Genomic DNA, 19,431 nt, shown 5'->3' with positions numbered 1-19,431 from the left:
ACCCTATATTGGGATAAAGATCCTCATCCCCCAAACCCTGATCCATGGATGCCTCAGGATGCTCCCAGCCCTAAAATCCACTTCAGGATAGAGAGCCATGTTGTTCAAACCCCAATCCATTTATCCCCCAGCCCCTGCGTTCCCAGCTCCAAAACCCACTCCAGGCTCTTGTGGAAACGTTTAATCCCAAAAGGAATCCCATCCAGCCCCTCCTCACACCCTGTGCTTCAGGAAAAACTTGCCCCAGTATCGTCCCTTGAGCTTCAGGTCGTAGGGGCTCAGGTACTTCCTCATGCCCAGCATATTGGAGGTCACCACCCGCTCGAAAGTCCAGGGGTTTTGGTTGTCCAGCCTCCTCTGCTCCTCCTCCCGCCGCATCTCCTGGAGGCTCTCCCGGCTGACGGCCACGGCCGGGAAGGGCAATTTCTGCGCCACCCGGTCGAGGAAGGGCCGCACCTCCCCGAACTCGCAGTGCCCGCCCACCTCCACCACCAGCCGGCCGGTCTTCACCGCCGTCACGTAGCGGTCGATGGGGCCCTTCCCGCCGCCCATGCGGTGCCCCAGGCTCTTCTTCGTCACCGACTTGTAGGGGGCGGGCACTCGCCACACGGCGAACATGGATTTGGGGTCGATGCTGCGCCCGATGGTCAGGCGGATCATCTCGAAGTGGCCCCAGTGCAGGTACCCCCCGCCCAAAGCCTGTGGGGGGACACGGTGCAACAGCTCAGCGACACGCAATCCCGGCCTCTGGAACGCACCCCCCGCTCCGTTCCGTGCCTGTTCCCGCTCACCAGGATCCCGTACTGCCCCTGCGTGAAGTCGGTGGCCACCTGGGACGGGCCGCGGATGTCACGGAGCCGCCGCGGCTCCCGCCGGACCTTGGGCACGGCCGGCACCTTGTCTATGAACTTCAGCTTCGGCTTGTCGGGGATGGTGATCCCTGCCGGGGAACAGCAGGATCAGCATCCCCGGGATCTCCGGGAACACACCGGGGAGTGGCCCCGCCTCCCCTTGCGGGGATCTCCCGCCGTCCGTCCCCCTCACCGCTGTAATCCGGGGGCAGCCTCCACTTCTTCAGCCCCGCCCGGGGAACCGCGACGCCGCCGGGACCTGCGGGACAGAGCGGGGGGTCTCGGGCAGGGGCAGGAGGAGAGGGGGGACCCTGCGGGGCCTCTCCTTCCCGCTCTCAAGCCACCACAGCCCAGCCGGGAGTGCCACCAAGCCCTCAGTACCTCCCCGGTGTCAGCCCTTCCACGTCCCGCCTGAGCCCCCCCGCCAGCCTCAGGCGCCCAGGAAGGTCCCCCCGGCCTCTGAACCCCCTACAAGGCACAGGCGGCCCCTCGGAGCGCGGCCAAGCTCCTCTGACCTCCCCCGGCCCGGAGCAGCCCCGGGAGCCGCCATCGCCACATCGCCGGGACACGCCGGAAGTGCCGCAAGGGCGCCGCCATTGATCCGTCCTCAAACACGCCCCGCCCGCCGTCCGCCCGGGAAACGCGGCGGGAACATTAGTTCCGCATGGAAACGCGGCGCATCCCGTTCCCAGCCCCGTACCAGGCGGGGGTCGCCGGCGGGGCACACCCCCGAGGGTCCCGAGGGAGGTGCTGGAAGTGGCCTGGATGTGCTCCTAGCCCTTGTGCTGAGCTGGTGTGCTGGGTGTATGGGGATAGGTTTCATATTCTTCCCAGCAGCTGGCACGGCGCTGGGTTTGGATTCGGGATGGGCGATCTGCGGCCGTGACGTCACAAAAGGGGTGAGCGCTGGGGCGAGGCGTGGCTGTGATGTCACACAGGTGTCCCCCCCGCTGCACTGTGACATCAGCACGGTGTCTCTACAGGACACGTGCCACCACCCCTGGCTCCCAGTGCGGCCACGATGGGACACGGATGAAGCCATGAGTTTCCTGCTCCCCTCGCTCGTCCTGCTGGTGGCCAGTACGGCCGTCCTGCTGGCCGCCCGCATTTGGAAGGCGCGGAAGCGCCTCGGGAGCCGGGCCGGGGCGTCGCGGTGCTGCCGAGCGGCCCCGGGGGCTCCCGGTGCCCCCCGGGCTGAGGAGCCCCCGGCGCACGGCCCGGCTGCCCCGCAGAGCCCCCTGTACATCCCTTGCGGCTGCGGCCCCTGCTGCACCCCCTGCGCGACAGCGGCGCGGGAGCTGCAGGACCTGGTGACGCCGCTGTGGCCCGAGGTGTCCTTCCCGCGGGACGCGGAGATGTGGCAGCTGTCGTGGGAGGATCTGGAGCAGCTGCTGGAGCAAGGCCGCCTGCCCTGCTGCGCCTCCCGCAGCTCCTCCGGGAGCCTCCATCCTTCCCACGGCCCGGCTGGAGAAGGCGCCGTGGACACATCGGGTTGCTCCCTCAAAGCCGCGGGCATGAGGAGCAGCCGCTCGGCCCTGAGGATGCACGTGGCCAGGAAGAGCCTGGAAGTGAAGCTGAGAGCGCAGCCCCAGGCAGTGCGGCGGTCCCAGGAGCGGCTGGGGCAGGGGGAAGCGTCATCCCCTTCCTCCGAGAGCCTGCCCGGCTCCGAGAGCCCCGGCGGGAGCTGCCAGAGCCCGGACGCCGAGGAGGCCTCGGACAGGTCCTGCAGCTCGGCTGCCTCCGCGGACATCAGCGGGGCCCGCTCGGCCCTGAGGATGCACGTGGCCAAGAAGAGCCTGGAAGTGAAGCTGGGAGCGCGGCCTGCCCCCGTGAGGAGCTCCCAGCGGCAGGCGGCACAGCAGGAAGCGGCCCGGCGGCCCTGGAGCCCGGCCCGCAGCGCTGCAGGGCGGCACAGCCGCTCCGAGTCGGAGAAGATCCTCCAGAGGCAACGGGAGCTGGAGTTCCCCCACCTCCAGGGGGCTCCCACAGGCAGGATGAGGCCCCTGCTGGCAGCTCAGATGCTCCTGAGGATGCTCTGTTATAAATAAATCCGCATTTCCCCACAGCACCGAGTTTGGGCTGGGGTGGGGGGTAGGCCCACACAGTTTGTGGTGATTGGGAGTGGGGCTGGGCCCAGCCTCATCCCCAATGGCACAGCTGTGAGCAGCACTGACTGCAATGAGCCACGGAGTGCCCAAGGCACTGAGCAACCCCAAAGGGAGCAGAGGGCACACAGGTGCAGGGCATCAAGAGGAGGAGATAAAAGGCTGGGCTAAGGACCAGGGAGAGCAGATGCCTGCAGCCTTCTGCGGCGAAAGGTGTTGCTCTGTGTGGGTTGAAGCCCACTGAAATTGTGTGGTATACTCTGTGTGGCCATCTCACTGTCACAAGAGGGTTCCTTCCTTCCCAGTAGCTGGCTTTGGATTCAGGATGGGAATGCTGAGGATCACACATGGGTTGCTGCTGAGCAGGGCTTGCTCTCCTCACGGACTTTCCATGTCTCCTGCTGGGAAAGGTGGGATGAGTGTTCAGGGTCAAATCCCTGGGACACTCTGGAAATGAGCCCCAGGTAGGTGCAAGGGACAGGCCTGTCCCACCCAGCTTGCCCTGTGGCCAGCACCCTCCTCCCAGCTGTTAAAGCCATTGCTGGGGCTGGTTTTCCATTCCCATCCCCATGGAGGATCCCAGGGGAATGTGCTTTGTGCTGTTCCCTGCAGCCCTGGCACTGCATGGGGTGCTCTGGGTGAGGGGGTGTTTGGGGGAACCTGGCTGCCCTCCCTAGGGAGAAGGATCATGGGGGTCCCCAAATTCCTGTCACAGCCCTGTGTGTGCTCGCCGTGCCAGTCTCTGTCACCAGTGGCCACAGGTGGCTCTCAGTGCTGACTGCTGTCCTGGGGTCTGTGCTGGCAGGGATGTGACAGGGATGGGGACTGCCCTGCAGGTGAGGAATGGGGACACTGTGTGTGTCCCTGATGGGTGTAGAGTGGCAGTGAGGGGACTCTCTCAGCTCTGTCACCCTGCTCTGAGCTGGGTGACACCGCCAGCTCCAATTCCGCTTCTTGCCACAGCATCCAGCACAGGAATGTCCTGCACTTGGCCAGAGGGCCCCTGGCTGTGGCAGCAGGCCCTTCTCCCTGCCTGTGGAATGTTCCTGCTCCAGGGAAATGGGGATCCCTCCCAGACTCCCAGATTCCTCTCAGGATCCGCAGCTCTGAGCCTCCCTGTGAGCCCCATGATGGGATTCCAAGCAGGGGGTGTGGTGTTGTCTGGATCAGGATGGGGTACAGGGGTGTCCTCCATGAATTTCGGGGTGCAGGGTGCTATTGTGTGTCCCTCTCATTCCCAGGATGTTCCATTATTCTCTGATTTCAGGTTTAATGCTCTGCCTGGAGCTCTTCGCTCCTTCTCCTCGGGGCTGGATGCCCTAAAAATGGGGAATGAAGACAGTTTGGGGGGAAAGTGTGGGGGACCCCCTTTACTCCTCCCCTCCTGCAGCAGGGGTCCGAGATATTCAGGCCCACCCCTTCCTGGGGAAGGAGATGCAGGGGAAATCAGGAAATCACGCCTGGGCAGTGCCCAGCTCCGTCCTGGTGCCGCCCCTGCCCCCGCCCGTGCCCCCGCTCTGCGGGGAGGAGCCGCAGGAGCCTAATGGCCCTTGATGGATTTTTCTTCCAGGAATTCGCTGCGGGGTGGTTTTGATTTTTTTTTCTTTTTTTTTTTTTTTTTCTTCTCGTTTTTTTTTCTCCTTTTTTTTATTTTTTATTTTTTTCCCCCTTTCTGCGCTCCTGTAAACACGGCGTGGAGCTGGAATGAGGGGGGACACGATGCTTGGGGAGTGGGGGCTTTCGAGGGAGGGCTGGCACCCCGATTTCCTTAACTCCCTCGAGTGAGGGTTTGGGATGAGCAGCTCCTCCCGGCGGGGGGAACACGGTGTCCTGGAGCCCTGCCCGGAGTAGGGGGGAACACTGGGAATTGCCCCACGGAGCCTGGGAACCCCACGGAGCATCTTCCCGCCCCACGGAGCATCTTCCCACCCCACGCAGCCCCACTTCCCGGCCCTCCCCGGGTTTTGGGGGGCTGTCCCCGCTGTCCCCTCCATCCCCCCGTGTCCCCCGTGGGCTGGGCGGTGCCCCGGGGGAGGATGCCGCAGCCTCTGACGTCACGGTGCTCAGCCAATGGGCGCGGGCTGTGGCGGGGTGGGGCGGGGGCGGCCCCGGTGGGGAGCGGGGCTGCTCCGGGGGGTCCCGGTGCCCCCCGCTCTCCTCATGCAGGGCATGGGGAGCCTCCGGCTGGGCAGCCGCGCCGTCATGTACACGGCCGAGACCCTGCCCAAGGGCAAGAACCGCGTCATGGGGGTGAGTTTGGGGGGGTCGGGGGGAGAAACGCTTGGAAAATCCCCCCTCAGTCCCTTCCGGGGGGTTCCTGCTGATCCCTCGGGGGGTGCTGTGTCTTTGGAGAGGCGCAGGGATTAAGGCATTCCCCATCCCCAGGGTGGCTCTGTGGGCAGGGGGGGTTGAGTTGACCCCATTCCCACCCACCCCGCTCTTCCAGACCATCCAGATTATGATGGGATTCCTGCACATCGGCTTCGGGATTGTCCTGACCACACTCACCAATGTCTACACCTCTGTCTTCGTCATCGGAGAGATCCCTTTCCTGGGCGGCGTGTCGGTGAGTGCCAGGGGGCTGGGAAGGGATTCCCACCGGGAAAAGAATGCCTGGGGGGGTGGGATGCCCACCGGGAAGGGAATCTCACCAGGGAACGATGCCCACAAGGAAGGGAATCCTGCTGGGGGGATGGCAGCAGGTGGGACACCCGTTGGAAGGGATGCCCACCGGGAATGATGCACCTGCGGCTCCCGAGGATTTGGCAGCTGGAGAACAAGGGCAGGGGGGTCACTGTGTCCCTGTGCCCAGTCAGTGCCACCTGTGGGCAGGTTTGGGGTGCCTGGGGTGCCCTCCGTGCCAGCTGAGCCCATGTCTCCTGCTGCAGTTCATCATCTCCGGGTGCCTCTCCATCGGCGCCGAGAAGAGTCCCACGGAATGCGCGGTGAGTTTTCCCGGGAGCACACCGGGAGTGATCCCGTGGGGTGGGTGGAGTGTCCCTCTGGGGTTTTAGGGGAGTCTGCCACCCCCCCCAAACCCCCTGGGTGCCCACAGGTGAAGGGCAGCCAGACCATGAACGTCATCAGTGCCATCTTCGCTCTCCTGGGAATCGTGGCCTTCATCGTGGACCTCAACCTCAACGGGCTCTACCGCTCCAGCCTCAACTCCTGCAGCTATCTCATCCTGGTAAAATCCCACTTGCCGCAATTCCTGCCCCTGGGAATTCCCCTGGGGCCTTTTCTCCAGCCCTCCAGGGGTGTGGTGTCCTTTCCCAAATCCCTGTTGGGGTGGCAGTTTCTCCTCTGCTGGCGCGACCTATTTTCGGCTGGTACCTCGGGAGATGAGTCACCCCTGGAAGCATCCACGAGCCGTAAAAACGGCGGCATGGAGGGCTTGGAGCGAGACCTTGGAGCTGGGCATGCACAGGGAGGGGAAGGGGGAGGCACTGTGTGGAATTCATCCTTCTGGGCACTGCTGGGGATGGGGAGACTGATAGGGTTTTCCCCATCCTGGAGCTCGCAGGGAATGGGATTTCCATCGTGCTGCTCATCTTCACCATCCTGGAATTCTGCATCGCCGTGGCCACCGCCAACTTCTGGTGCCGGGCCACCCGCCTCAGCTCCAACGAGGTAAGCTGAGGGGGTGCCAGGGATGGGTCCCAAAAGCTGCATCCCATGATCCCAGAGTTTCCCATAATCCTGGTGTTTCCCAGGCCATGCTGATCGTCCCCAGTGCCACCCGTGTGGATCTGGCTGTGCCACCGGCAGAGCTGCCTCAGCCTCCCAGCTACAGCGAGGTAATCCAGGGAATAGCCTGGATAAAGGGGTGGGAATCAGCATTGGGATGGCTCCTGGGATGACAGTCCCCATCTTGCTGCCATCACTGTCCCCTCCCTGGGAAAACATCCCACCCCAATCCCCAGGGAGCATCCCAGAGCATCCATCCCTCTGCTCTGGGAATGGGGAGGAGATCCCAAACCCCCATGGGTGGTGAGTCCCCCCAAATCCTGCCCCCTTCCCAAAACACCTGCTGGTCTCTTTGCAGCTGGCTGCTCCTGAAGTCTGACACGGAGGATGTTGGAATGGGATCCTGCCTCCATCGCTCCTAAATCCCAGGGCTACAGCATCCTCCTCCCACTGTGCTGCTGGCTGGGAAGTGCTGGTCCCCCCCAAAAGCCAGGGACACCCCCAAATTCCCTGCCCCTCTGTCCCTGGGCCTGGCCTGAGGGGCTCCAATGCTGGCTGCTGTGGGAAGGGGCTTCTTCAAGGGGGGAAATCTTGGGCAATTCCTGCCTGTAAATCCCTGGTGGGATGCTGGGGTTCACTCGTGTTGGGGTTCAGGAATTCCTGGTGGTTTGGAGTGACCCCGATGCGTGCTGGGAGCCGGGCGGGTCACCGGAGCATCTACCTCGGCTCGTCCCCTGTTGGCTTCATCTTCTCTTGGGAATAAACGCTCTCTCCGGGCTTGTGTCTCCTGAATTTGGGAATTTTCAGTGTGGGAGCTACCCTTTCCCCTCACAGAGCTGCTGCTCCTCAGGAAAGAGGCTCATCCTGCCTAATCTAGGGATACTTGCTTTCTCCTGAGGGAATTCTGTCCTCCTGAACTCCTGGTACTTGCTGGCTTTCCTTGAGGGGAATTCTGCTCCCCTAAACCACCGGCCTCTGCTCCCAGCGGAGCTTTGCTCCTCTAAATTCCTGGTGCCTGCTCTCCCAAGGGAATTCTGCCCCTCAAAACCCCTCTCCTAGGGGAATTCCATCCTCCTAAAACCCTGTACCTCATTCTGTGGGAGTTCTGTCCACATAAATCCCTCAGTACCTGCTCATCTCAGGGAATTCTGCCCCTCAAAACCCCTCTGTTCCTGCTCTCCAGAGGGAATTCTGCCCTTCAAACCCCCTCTCCAGAGGGAATTCTGCTCTTCAAACCCCCTCTCCTGGGGGAATTCCATCGTCCTGAACCCCAGTACCTGATTCTGAGGGAGTTCTGTCCCCATAAATCCCTCAGTACCTGCTCACCTGAGGGGATTCTTCCCCTCAAAGCCCCTCTCCTGCTGGAATTCTGCCCCTCCAAGTCCCTCTCCTGGGGGAATTCCATCCTCCTAAAACCCTGTACCTCATTCTGTGGGAATTCTGTCCACATAAATCCCTCAGTACCTGCTCATCTGAAGGAATTCTGTCCCTCAAAACCCTTCTGTTCCTGCTCTCCCGAGGGAATTCTGCCCTTCAAACCCCCTCTCCAGAGGGAATTCTGCCTCTCTAATCCCCTCTCCAGAGGGAATTCTGCCCCTCAAAACCCCTCTCCTGAGAGAATTCCGTCCTCCTAAACCCCAGTACCTGATTCTAAGGGAATTCTGTCCCCATAAACCCCTCAGTATCTGCTCTCCTGGGAATTCTGCCCCTCTAATCCCCTCTCCTGGGGGAATTCTGCCCCTCAAAATCCCTCTCCTGGGAGAATTCTGCCCCTCAAAACCCCTCTCTTGATGAAATTCCATCCTCCTGAACCCCGCTACCTGATTCTGAGGGAATTCTGTCCCCGTAAACCCCTCCATTCCCGCTCACCTGAGGGGAATTCTGCCCCTCTAATCCCCTCTCCTGCTGGAATTCCACCCTCCAAACCAGGGTACCTTGTCTCCCGGGGGGAATTCTGCTCGCCAGACCCCCTCACCCCCCCGTTCCAGCTCGGTCCCGCTATATTTAGCGCGGCTGGAGCAGCCGGCGGCGGTGCCGGTGACGCCAGCACAGCGCATCCCAGCCCGGTCCTGCCGCCGCCACCGGAGAAGCTGCCCCGGGGCTGGAGCTGCTCCGGGAGGTGACACGGGGACACCGGTGTCGTGTGCTCCCTGCTCCCACCATCCTGGGCGGCGGGAGTGGGGCTGAGGGGTGCTTCCAACCCTTAGCCGTGCGGCAATTCCTAAAAAATTCTTTATTTTCAGGGCTCTGGGATAATTTTGAACAGGAGCAGGTTTGTCAGCTCCTGACAAGCTCATTTATGGCTCCGCCCTTGATTGTCCAGCATCTGTGGGAATGCTGGTGGGTTTAATGAGGTGGGGATGAGCATCCAGCAGCATCGAGGTATCTAAGGAGCATCCCAAGTTCATGGAAAGGTGGGATGAAGGTGAGGAAAGAGACACCAATGCTGATTTTCCAAGGGGTGGGAACATTCTGGTGAGTTCCCAGTGCTCTGGGGGAGATCCTCTTAATTTCTGGACACAGGATCCATCCCAAACTTCCCCTCCAGCGCCAGAGTGGGATCAGTGACCTCCTCCTTGAACGTTCCCTTAGGTTTTGGGGTGATTTCAGTGTTTTCCTTCTCCTTTCCACGCTCCCTGACAATGCTCCGGCTGCTCAGCCAAAGCCTCATGGATTATTCACTCCCTGTCAGTTATTTCTGTTCCCGGCTCTGAAAAAATAATGAGCCTGATCAGTAGGAAAAGCCCCAGGGATTTGGGGAGCAGGATGAACAGGCTGCCTGTGCTCAGCCCGTGGCCACAGCCCATTACAGCCCCGGCTGCTCACCTGCGGCTCCAGAGCATCCCGACCTCTCCTGGCTCCACCGGGACCAGCACGGAGCCATTCCACCTTCCATCTGTGTTTTCCCAGTGTGGTGGTTTCCTGGGAAAGAGGCTTCCTCCTCTTCCACCAGCATCAGGGTCTGTTTTCCTGGAGTATCCCAGTGTTTAGATGTAGCTTTCCCAAAAAGATGCTGGGAAAAGTGTTTAAGGTTCTATGGGAATGTGGGGGTTTCAAATATATTTTTATTTGTAGGTGGGAATTTGCAGATCCAGGGGGAGTGGAAACTTCCAGGAGCTGGGAATAGCAGGTGACAGGGACACCACAGAGTTTTGTGTCCCTGCTGTGGGTGATCCCTAAGGAAAACCAAAACCCTTGGAGGAGCTGGAAAGGGGAACTGTGACATGGAGTGACGTGTCCCAAAGGCTCTTCCCCTTGGGAAGAGAAGGATCCAGGGAGACCTTGGCAACTCTTCCAGCACCTAAAGGTGCCCCAAGAGAGCTGGAGAGGGACTTTAGAAGAGCCTGGAGTGCCAGGACAAGGGGGGGGAATGTCTTCCCACTGCCATGGGGTTGGTTTAGATGGGATATTGGGAAGAAATTCTTGCCTGTGAAGGTGGTGGAATGTATTTCCCAGGGGAGCTGTGGCTGCCCCATCACTGGAAGTGTTTAAGGTCCCATTCCAGGACTGCCAGTGGAAGTTGACACTGGTGAAGCCTTGGAGAAGTTTTCTGGAACTTTTCTGCAGGCTCAGGAGTTTTCCTGGCAATGAGCGGATCAAAGGCTGGAACGTCACATGCAGGGGTTGATGGACACATCTGGGACAGGGTTTGGGAGCAATGTCGCCATGTCCCAAATGCCAGGTACGGATCACCCCAGCAGGCAGCAATGCCCCCCCAACCTCCTGCCTGCTCCCTGTTCCAGATTCCCTAATCCAGGATGGATATTGGGATGTTTAAAGCAAAAAACCCTGAAACCTTTCCCAGAAAACATGACTTTCCTTCTGGAATCAGTATGGAAAGAGCCCTAGGGGAAGCAGAAACACCTGGAAGCAAAGCAAAATGTTGACTTTTGGTATTTTTATGGGGATATAAAGTTAGTCCCAGGAAGCAGCAAGTTTCTTTGGAGAGCTTTTCTCCATCGTAATCTATTTTCTTTGGAAAAAAACTCACGGATTTTGGGGTTGGAAAAAGAATTTTGGTTCCACCAGGCTCATAAATTTTGTCCTGTGCTGGTGGGAGGGAATTTGGGAGGGTCTCGTTGATCCCCCCTGAGCATCCAGTCAGGCTTCCCCCATCCAAAACTTGCCCTAGAAAATAGGAAAATGAACATTAAAATCCAAGAAATGTGTTTAATACATCCACAAAGCCAAAAATTCCTGCAGAGAAAAGGTTGGAAAGCTCCACCACCCGGCCCTGCTGCTCCCCTGCATCTGTTTCAAAGCTTCACCTCCTCTGGAATCCGCTTCCAAAACAAATCCTGACATCCTACCTTGGGCTCCTGCCATCCCCAGCTGGCCCTGGGTTTATTTAGGAATGGGGAAAGCGCTTTTTCCATGGATCACCCGCTTGGAAAGTGGGGTTTGGGGGGCTGAGGGCAGTCATGGCTGTTACTGGCTGCAAGGCTGGAACTTGAGGAATGCTGTAGGAATCTGGAAAGGCGGATTTGGGAGGAAATCCACCGTGCAGGGTGGTTTTGGCTGGGAATGTGAGCCGTGGATAATGGCGGAGGATACCCTGGCTGCCTAAAGGCTAAAGAGGGGATCCCAGAATTTCCACGGGGGCTCAAGTGTTCCTTCCTGGGGCTGGAACGAGATCCCTGGGATTGTTAGCATTGGAGTGTTGAGAGGGATGAGGCACCAGCAGGAATTAAAGGCTCTGAGGCATCAGGAATGTGATGAAGAGGCTGAATCTCATCCATGTCCATGTTTTTCCTGGAAAGTCGTGCTGCCAGATGCAGCCCTTTACAAGGCCAAGTGCACGCTTCCATCAGGGATGCAGGATGGAGGAAGGTCATGGGTGGGATGGAGGAACGCCATTGGAGCTGGGATGGAGGCGTGAGCTGCTGCTCTTTGCTCTCCAGGTCTGTTCTTCCAGCTCTTATTTGGGATGTGATTCGGGCCGGTTTGGAGGGGGTGTCCCGTTCCCTGGTGTGTGGGAGCGTGGGGAGGGTGCAGAATGCTGGAATGGTTTGGGATGGAAGGAACCTTAAGGATCATCCAGTTCCACCCCTCTGCCATGGGCAGGGACACCTCTCATAGCCCCGGTTGTTCTAAGCCGGCTCCAAGGCTGGAAGCCGCTCCTGAGCTCTGGAAGCGCAGTGATTCCAAACGCGGCCTCTCAGCTCCCTCTAGAGCCAGAGAGAAGGAAAAAACTTCCAGAAGTTGCTCCACCTGCTCCTGAAATCGTCAGCTGGAGGGTCCTGTCCTTTCCCAGGCAGAGAGAGAGGTGTTGGGGTGATGCCAGAATCCTGGACCTAAAAATTCCCGTTCCACCAAGAAATCCCTACCCTGCACACATCAGACATCCAGGAAACCCGCAGGGTCCTCCAGGTCGGCATGGGGTATCCCAATGCTCCTGGAGAAAAGGACATGGCTGTTTTCTGGGAGGAGGAAAGGATGGAGGCAGGAAGGGGCCTCTGAATCCCTCGGGATCCCCTCACCGTGTGTGGTGGCTCCATTCCCAGCCTGAGCTCCCATTTCCCATCACAAATAACAGCATCTCCTTTCCCTCTCACTCCCAATGGAGATGGACAGAGATCCCTGAATCCCTCCTGCATGTCCTCACTGGGGACAAACCCACTGGGATGGAGGAGGGAGAATTCCCAAAAAAGGCAATAAAGTGTCCGGTTTATCTCGGCTGTTTGAGGGGCCTGGAAAGGCCCTGGGTGGCCTTGGGGCAGCCCGCGTATCGAAAGACGAGAAGAGGCTTCAGTTCTTCTTTCTGGTTTTATGTTTATTAATTGTTTATCTAAAAGATGTTCTTTCAGCTGAACAGAGATCTGCACAGCAGTCAGCCATGGGCACACTGTCTCTGCCCTCCGGGGCAGGCACCTATCTTTATACCCATTGTGACGTGTACAATATTTATCATTTTTCCTCAATACCATCTATTCTTATAACTCGGTGTACTCTTAGTAATAACCAATAGAAAGGTGCCACCGTGGCCAAAGAAGACGGAGGAGAAGAGGAAGAAGAAGAAGGACAGGACACACCCCAATTCCTCCATCTTACTCCTCTAAACCCCCCTGTACATAAATCCTAAACTTTGTGTCTCACTCTCTAATTAGCTAATCTTTTCACCCTTCACCCTGTGAAGCCCTCATCCTTGTCGTCTCCTGCGCAGGGTTAAAGTCCTGCCACTAGACACTTCTGGCAACATTCCAAGACTCCCGAGCCCCCCAAGGGTGGTCTCGGGGGCCCTGCATCCCAAGACTCAAATCCTGAGATCCCACATCAAAGAAGCTTCCTTTACAACAGGGTTTATAAAGTTCCCTGTCTCAATGTGAATTTTCCTAGGAAGTGGCAGGGTTAGGTTATCCAACACCTCGTTAGGTACCAAGCTAATTGCAGGAGCAATTCCCAAGCAAAGCATCCACAATTTGGTATGGAAAAGGGGTCTTGGAGCATCCTGAGGGAAAAGTATCCAACCCTTCCCTGTCCCTCCCTCCCTCTTCCCGTGCAGGATTTTGGGAGCCTCTGCTGGCAAAGCCGCCTCGTTGAGCAAGAGGGGCCTGACGAGAATTCCCTGAGCGAGCTTCCCGCAGGGAGCAAAGGGCAGCGGGAGCGTGTCCCTGCCTGGCCAGCACCTACCGGGGATTTTGGGCAGCAAAGGGACTACGGTGAGGAGGAAGAGGAGGAGGAAGGCACCTGGGAGCTCCTGCAGCCCCCTGGGCTGGTTCCCAGGCCATGGCGGCCACCACGGTGACGGACGCGGGCAGCGTGAGGATCATCACGGAGGTGATCCCGGCCACGGATCCCCGGGCAGCCCAGCTGGCCTCAGGCTCCCGGGCACCTGCCAGGACCTCATTCCAAACACAAGGCTTCCGCAGGGCTCATCCCAAGGTGTTGGGGGTGAGACACGGCCTTCCAGGGGCCCAGCAGGACTGAGGATCCGCAGGGATTGTCCTGCTGGATGTTCTCCCTGGCTGGGTGGAGGGGATGTTGGGACAGGTGCCTCTTCCAGTCCCTTCCCAGCACTGTGACATGGGATTGGGCTGGGATGTGCCTCACAGTAACGGGATTGGGATCCATCTCCGTCATCCTTCCCCAGACCATCCACATCTTCACTGGAATTGCCCACATCTGCTTTGGGATCATCCTGACACTGTCGGAGCACAGGAACCCTTCCCTCCCTGTGGCCAGCGGGGTCCTCTTCTGGCTGGGGATCCTGGTAAGTTGGGACAAGGACACGGGAATCTCAGGGAATCCTGGTGAACTGGGGACAATATCCAATAACCATTTTCCCCCACATTCTGAGGTGTTTGTGCATCCCTGAACCCCAGTTCCCTCCAGGAAGGGTGCCAGGGAAGGGTGCCTTGCTGCTGACACCAATTCCCACTGTTTTCCAAGTAGCTCCTGGTCTCAGGCTCGTTGCTGGTGGAAAGTGAAAGGAGAGACAGCCCTGCGCTGGTAAGATCCAGGTTGGGAGGGACAAGGTGTCCTCCCATTCCTTATGTCCTTTCCAGCACCTGCCAGGACCCTTCCACAGCCTGGATTCATTCCAAAGGATCCACAGGCCAGTCTCCCCCTTGGGAAGTGCCCAGATCTCTCACACAGAGCTAGGATCGGGGTCAGGATCATTGTGAGGGGGATGAAAGGTTCAGGGGCCCTCATGGCTTTGGAATCACTGTGGGATGAGGAGGATAAAAGGTCCAAGGAGGCCCTCATGGCTTTGGAATCACTGTGGATTCCAGGGATGAAAGGTCCAAGGAGACCCTCATGGTCTTTGGAATCACTGTGGGATTCCAGGGGTAAAAGGTCCAAGGAGACCCTCATGGTCTTTGGAATCGCTGTGGGGTGAGGGGATTGAAAGGTCCAGGAGGCCCTCATGGCTTTGGAATCGCTGTGGGAGGAGGGGGATAAAAGGTTCAGGAGACCCTCATGGCTTTGGAATCGCTGTGGGAGGAGGGGGACAGGACTGGGTGGCTTCTCCAGGAGATATGTGCTCGCGGTTGGATGATCCCTGTGGGAAGCAGCCCTTCCCGGGGCCCGTGTCACCGGGTGCTCCCCGCAGGTCAAGGCCTGCTGCGTGCTCAGCGTGGGCGTTGTCCTGGGCACGCTGGTGGCCATTGGGATCCATGGCATGGCCATCACCCGGATCACACCCGGCTGCGGGAAACCCGAGCCCTTCCGGACCCGCCCGGAATGGTGCTTCCACATGGAGAGCAAGGTAGGACACCGGGATTGTGAGGGAATCCCAGTCTGGGTGGGGTGCTCAAGGATCCAGGTCCTGTTTGGGTGGTGGATCCCAGGATATTCCTGTGAAAAATGCCAGTCACTTGTTTTTAGAATTTTAAAAGTTTAATGGTAATAAAATTGTTATAAAAATAGTCATATAACTACAGTAATAAAATTTGGAAAATTAGGATTAGGACAATACAAGACAATCAAAACAAAGAGTTATGGATGGTCCAGGTACCTTTTTCTGGGCAACATAAGCCCAAAAAGGGACACCCGTTAACAGAGGATTAACCCCTAAAAGCAATAACCTGTTGCATATTCATACACCTCATACGTGGTGCATAACTTCCATTCAAATAAAGGATTCTGTCCGGTCAGTGTCAACTTCTTCCTCTTAATCCTGACAGCTGAGTGAGGCAGGAAGAACTTTGAGGCAGGAAGAAGTTAGTTTCTCCTGATAAGGGAGCAATAAATTCTTTTTCTCTGAAAGATTTCGGTGTCCCGTGGCTGCTATCTCAGTGTGATTACCTCATTCCTTTCTTTTAAAAGAGGTATCTTACATAGCACAGTTTCTATTTTAACATTATGTTGTAACCTAAAACTATATGTGAAAAATGCATATTTTATTATGGGCTTTTTTGCAAATATTAAAATGAATATTATATGTGTTCTGTTAGATAATAATGCTGTATTAATTCTCTTAAGTAATGTGGTAAATATAGTTTTAGGTTATAACATAATGTTAAAATAGAAACTGTGCTACGTAAGATACTTCTTTTTCTAAAGAAAGGACTCACACTGAGATAGCAGTCACGGGACACCGAAATCTTTCAGAGAAAGAGAAGTTATTGCTCCATTATCAGGAGAAACTAACTTCTCTCTGCCTCGCTCAGGCAGGATGACGCCGTCATGATTATGAGGAAGAAGTTGACGATGACCAGACAGAATCCTGTGTTTGAATGGAAGTTGTGCATCACGTATGAGGTGTATGAATATGCAACAGGTTATTGTTTTGAACGGTTAATCATCTGTTAACGTGGGTCCTTTTTCAGGCTTATGCTGCCCAGAAAGAGATACCCGGACGTCCATAAATCTTTGTTTTCATTGTCTCATATTGTCCTAATTCAAATTGTCCAAATGATTATTACTCTAATTGTATTACTATTTTTATAATCATTTTATTACTATTAAACTTTTAAAATTTTAAAAACAAGTGATTGGCGTTTTTTGCATATATTTAACACTCTAGTTAAGAAAATTATTATAGCATAACTTTCTAACACAACACACATAATATTAATTTTATTATTTGTGAAAAGCCAATCACAAAACACTCATTTTTCACACTCCCGTTCTCCTCCTCCTGGCAGAAGCTGAGCAACGGCCTGGATTCCATCCTGGCGCTGCTCGGCCTCCTGGAATTCTGCGTGGCCGTGGCGGTTCTGGCGTTCGGATACGACACGGTCCGGCAGCACACGTACACCCAGCTGGTGAGGGAGGCGGCAATCCTGCAAATCCCGGGAATGCTGATCCACCCTTTCCTCCCGTGTCCCTCCCGGACATTTCCCTGGATTTCCCTGTGTTTGCTTCCCCAGGCGCTGTAGCCACGGCCCAGCCCCGCACGTGGAGCCCCCTGGGATGCCCTCAGCGTGTTCGTTCCCCAATAAAGGCCTTTCCCTCAGCCCGGCCCGCCCGTGTCTCCGGGGGTTACTCGGGGTGCGGGGGGACTCGCCCTGAGTGTGTTTGGGGCAGTTCGGGGGGGTCCCGGTACCGGCGCCCACGGTGCTGGGCGGAACTGCCCGGCACAAAGAGGGCGGCCGTACCCCGCACAAAGATGGCGGCCACCGCAGTGTGCACGGAGGGTGCTGCCCAATACAAACATGGCGGCCACGCCTGACACAAAGATGGCGGCCGCCGCCGTGCGCGGAGGATGTTGCCCAATACAAAGATGGCGGCCGGGGAGGCGCTCTGGCTTCGCGCTCCTGCGGCCATCGCCGCTCTGACGTCATCTCCGCGACGCCGCGGGGCCGCGTGGATCATGGAGGGGGAGAACGGGGGGACCCCGGCACCGGGAGCGACCCCCGAGGGGCCCAGCGGGGCCGCCGCGGCTCCGGCTCCGACCGCGGCTCGGCGGCGGCGGAAAGGCGGCAAGAAGCGGCAGGAGGCGGTGATCACCATCCCCCGGGGCAAGCCCAAGTCGGGACGCGTGTGGAAGGATCCCGGGAAGAAGAGGTGGGAAGGGAGGCGGGGAATGAGGGGCAGTTCTTGGGGGACTCTGGGCTCCAGAAGGGCTCTGTGGGGGGGTCATGTGGTCTGGGGGAATTTTGAGGGGGACAGGGTTGTTTGGGCCTTGTGAGGGGGTTCCGGAGGTATCCATGGGCTTTAGGAAGGATCCAGAGGTGGCTGGGATGACTTGGAGGGGATGCTGAGGATGCCGTGGGATGCTCCGCGCTTGGCGGAGGTTCATGGAACTCTGGAGAGGAGCTGGAGTGGCCCCGGCTGCATCCCCGGCTATTTGGGGATCCAGCGCCTCCCGTGTGCTCGCGCAGGTTCTCCCACATGATCCAGGACAAGGCGCTCCGCAGCTCCTGGGCACGGAAAATGAAGGAGAGGCAGGAGAGGAAGCTGGTCCGGGATCTGGCACGGCAGCTGGAGGAAGCCAAGCAGAGGGAGAAGGAGGTAATGGGGCTCGGGAGCTCAGAATTCCCATCTTTCCCAAGCACAATCCCATTCTCTGCCCTTTTCCCGGGCCTCAGAGCTGTGGCAGAGCCCAGGGAAAGGGGTGGAGAATTCCCTGTCCTGGTGCCAAATGTGACTGGTGGTCACATGCCCCAAGTCACTGACTCGGAATAAACCCCCAGGTCAATTCCAGCCTCACCCGAGGTGGAAAAGCTGCTGGAATGACAGATTTCACACTTGGCTGGGCTTTGGGTTTAATCCCAGGGGAAGGGATGCTCAGGGAATGTTGTGTTGCTGCTCCCACAGGAAAAGAAGCGGCGGCGGGAGGAGAACCTGAAGCGGCGCCTGGAAAACGAGCGGAAAGCCGAGATTGTCCAAGTGGTGAGTCCCCTGTGCCAGCTGGGAACAGCTCTGGAGCACCCCACAGCCTCCAGCCCCCATGGATCAGCCTCCAGTTTGCTCCAGTTCCTCTCCCTGTCTTTGTCTTTGGAGGAGCCTGGGATGACTGGGAGATTCCCAGTAAAGCCAGGCATGCTGGAAGCGTGTTCCCTGTGTTCTCCCAAGCTGGGGAGCACCAGAACTCAGGGATAATGGGGCGATGTGATGGAGTGAGGAAAATGCTGCACTGGTGGGGATCCATGTGGGGAATTTGTGGCTTTTCCATTGGGAAGAGACCTGGGAGCTCGGGTGGATGGGGCAAAGACCTCACCTGTGGGTGAGGATGGGGTTAGTTTTGGGATAAATCCCTTCCTAGATCCTGAAGGTGCTGGGAGGCTGGGAGCCCTCCATGCCCATCCTGCCTCATTCCCACACTCTGCTCCATTCCTGGAAGTGCTCCAGGACAGGGCTTGGAGCACCCTGCACCACTGGAAAGTGTCCCTGCCCACGGCCAGGCGGGGAGCTGGATCATCCCTGGGGTCCCTTCCAACCCAAAGCATTCCAGCATCCTGTGATTCCATGGGATCTCCTCTCCTTTCCCGTTTCCCAGATCCGGAACCCCCTGAAGCTGAAGAGGGCCAGGAAGAAGCAGCTGAGGCGGGTGGAGAAGCGGGACACGCTGGCGCTGCTCCAGAAGACGCCCGTGAGGCGCAGCACAGCCACGGAATGAGGCAGGATTTGGGATCCTGCTCCTCCCCAGGGGCTTCTCCTCAGCTTGCCAGGCTGGAATTGCTGCCAGGACCCTCAGTGTTGGACAAACGACGGGACAGAGCTGGGGGGGTGCTTTCCACAGGCACCAACTGTGGGATTCCCCCTGTGGAATCAGGATGCGGGCGGTGCTGGAAGCTGGAACAGAACTTTGCTTTCCCACATTTGCCTTGTTCTTATAAAAATGAAAAGGAACTGAGACAGATCCGCCTCCAGTGGCTCTGGGGATTGAGGGCTCCTGCTGGGGCCCTTCCCTAAGGCATTCCTAGGATTTGAGTGTGCCATGGCCCCTCGTTTCTTGCAGTTCTCCTTGCTCCAAGGAGGGAATTCCTGTTGGGAATGAGCCCCAGAACGTGTCAGCAAGGAAGGGGGCATGGTGTCACACACCCTTCTCTGGGGGCAACGCCGGGAATTTAGCAGGGCCTGGAAGTTGGAAATCCACGTAGATTTCTTAACATTCCTGATTTTTCTTGGTCCATGGACACCCCTTTCTGCATTCCTGGGGAGGGATGTGGCTCTGAGCTGGGATGGGGGGACAAAGGGGTGCACTGGGTGGAAAATGGAATTGCAGGAATCAGCATGGAGCCCTGGGATGGGAATATGGAGCCCTGGAGCTTCATGCTGGGGTGGCCATTTTGGGAGTGGCCCTGAATTGGAACGAGGTGTGTCCCACCCGTGTGCAGGAGTGGGGAGGTGCCACAGGGAAAGTGGGGACTGACAGGAATTTCGGGGTGTGGCTGGTG

General features: G+C 57.8%; 4 protein-coding genes across 7 annotated transcripts; 3 read left to right on the top strand and 1 right to left on the bottom strand.

Moving 5' to 3' along the window:
- Nucleotides 1–166: 166 nt before the first annotated feature.
- On the bottom strand, nt 167–1,470 carry MRPL16 (mitochondrial ribosomal protein L16). The gene is made up of 4 exons (XM_064714214.1): nt 1,367–1,470; nt 1,045–1,110; nt 792–940; nt 167–699 (listed from the first exon to the last, which is right to left on the bottom strand). The coding sequence occupies exons 1-4, from the start codon at nt 1,446–1,448 to the stop codon at nt 214–216; spliced, it is 783 nt and encodes a 260-aa protein (XP_064570284.1). The 5' UTR covers nt 1,449–1,470; the 3' UTR covers nt 167–213.
- A 1,668-nt stretch (nt 1,471–3,138) lies between these two features.
- On the top strand, nt 3,139–7,420 carry LOC135448342 (membrane-spanning 4-domains subfamily A member 12-like). Of its 3 annotated transcripts, none has more exons than XM_064714275.1 (7): nt 3,139–3,420; nt 5,403–5,522; nt 5,845–5,901; nt 6,012–6,143; nt 6,473–6,586; nt 6,670–6,753; nt 7,002–7,420. In XM_064714275.1, the coding sequence occupies exons 2-7, from the start codon at nt 5,415–5,417 to the stop codon at nt 7,020–7,022; spliced, it is 516 nt and encodes a 171-aa protein (XP_064570345.1). In that variant the 5' UTR covers nt 3,139–3,420; nt 5,403–5,414; the 3' UTR covers nt 7,023–7,420. The 3 variants fall into 3 exon arrangements, 2 of the variants coding, with proteins under 2 accessions (XP_064570345.1, XP_064570344.1); XR_010440425.1 differs by lacking the exon at nt 3,139–3,420 and adding an exon at nt 5,054–5,206 and having other exon boundaries at nt 6,480–6,586; nt 7,002–7,066; XM_064714274.1 differs by lacking the exon at nt 3,139–3,420 and adding an exon at nt 5,054–5,206.
- A 5,805-nt stretch (nt 7,421–13,225) lies between these two features.
- LOC135448206 (membrane-spanning 4-domains subfamily A member 4D-like) lies at nt 13,226–16,738 on the top strand. 2 transcript variants are annotated; one of them, XM_064713952.1, is made up of 6 exons: nt 13,226–13,534; nt 13,734–13,853; nt 14,036–14,092; nt 14,697–14,852; nt 16,234–16,353; nt 16,459–16,738. In XM_064713952.1, the coding sequence occupies exons 1-6, from the start codon at nt 13,370–13,372 to the stop codon at nt 16,465–16,467; spliced, it is 627 nt and encodes a 208-aa protein (XP_064570022.1). In that variant the 5' UTR covers nt 13,226–13,369; the 3' UTR covers nt 16,468–16,738. The 2 variants fall into 2 exon arrangements, with proteins under 2 accessions (XP_064570022.1, XP_064570021.1); XM_064713951.1 differs by having other exon boundaries at nt 16,234–16,657.
- A 135-nt stretch (nt 16,739–16,873) lies between these two features.
- CCDC86 (coiled-coil domain containing 86) lies at nt 16,874–18,889 on the top strand. The gene is made up of 4 exons (XM_064713953.1): nt 16,874–17,095; nt 17,413–17,542; nt 17,849–17,923; nt 18,531–18,889. The coding sequence occupies exons 1-4, from the start codon at nt 16,902–16,904 to the stop codon at nt 18,648–18,650; spliced, it is 519 nt and encodes a 172-aa protein (XP_064570023.1). The 5' UTR covers nt 16,874–16,901; the 3' UTR covers nt 18,651–18,889.
- The last annotated feature ends 542 nt before the right edge of the window (nt 18,890–19,431 follow it).

Source organism: Zonotrichia leucophrys, chromosome 5 (genome assembly GCF_028769735.1).
Source record: "Zonotrichia leucophrys gambelii isolate GWCS_2022_RI chromosome 5, RI_Zleu_2.0, whole genome shotgun sequence".
In the NCBI taxonomy this organism is placed as follows: Eukaryota; Metazoa; Chordata; class Aves; order Passeriformes; family Passerellidae; genus Zonotrichia; species Zonotrichia leucophrys.
Note: the sequence above shows the minus strand (reverse complement) of the source record. Positions and strands in the feature narration are given on the sequence as shown.

What these genes read in the sequence shown, in the direction of transcription:
- CCDC86 (XM_064713953.1), top strand. Translation starts at nt 16,902, where the DNA reads ATGGAGGGGGAGAACGGGGGGACCCCGGCACCGGGAGCGACCCCCGAG. An exon ending in AAGGATCCCGGGAAGAAGAG is followed by an intron (nt 17,096 to 17,412) that starts GTGGGAAGGGAG and finishes GTGCTCGCGCAG; the next exon opens with GTTCTCCCACATGATCCAGG. An exon ending in AAGCCGAGATTGTCCAAGTG is followed by an intron (nt 17,924 to 18,530) that starts GTGAGTCCCCTG and finishes CCCGTTTCCCAG; the next exon opens with ATCCGGAACCCCCTGAAGCT.
- LOC135448206 (XM_064713951.1), top strand. Translation starts at nt 13,370, where the DNA reads ATGGCGGCCACCACGGTGACGGACGCGGGCAGCGTGAGGATCATCACG. An exon ending in CTCATCCCAAGGTGTTGGGG is followed by an intron (nt 13,535 to 13,733) that starts GTGAGACACGGC and finishes ATCCTTCCCCAG; the next exon opens with ACCATCCACATCTTCACTGG. An exon ending in GCTTCCACATGGAGAGCAAG is followed by an intron (nt 14,853 to 16,233) that starts GTAGGACACCGG and finishes TCCTCCTGGCAG; the next exon opens with AAGCTGAGCAACGGCCTGGA.
- MRPL16 (XM_064714214.1), bottom strand. Translation starts at nt 1,448, where the DNA reads ATGGCGGCGCCCTTGCGGCACTTCCGGCGTGTCCCGGCGATGTGGCGA. An exon ending in GCTGCCCCCGGATTACAGCG is followed by an intron (nt 941 to 1,044) that starts GTGAGGGGGACG and finishes GTTCCCCGGCAG; the next exon opens with GGATCACCATCCCCGACAAG. An exon ending in AGGGGCAGTACGGGATCCTG is followed by an intron (nt 700 to 791) that starts GTGAGCGGGAAC and finishes GTCCCCCCACAG; the next exon opens with GCTTTGGGCGGGGGGTACCT.
- LOC135448342 (XM_064714274.1), top strand. Translation starts at nt 5,117, where the DNA reads ATGCAGGGCATGGGGAGCCTCCGGCTGGGCAGCCGCGCCGTCATGTAC. An exon ending in AGAGTCCCACGGAATGCGCG is followed by an intron (nt 5,902 to 6,011) that starts GTGAGTTTTCCC and finishes GGGTGCCCACAG; the next exon opens with GTGAAGGGCAGCCAGACCAT. An exon ending in AGCCTCCCAGCTACAGCGAG is followed by an intron (nt 6,754 to 7,001) that starts GTAATCCAGGGA and finishes GTCTCTTTGCAG; the next exon opens with CTGGCTGCTCCTGAAGTCTG.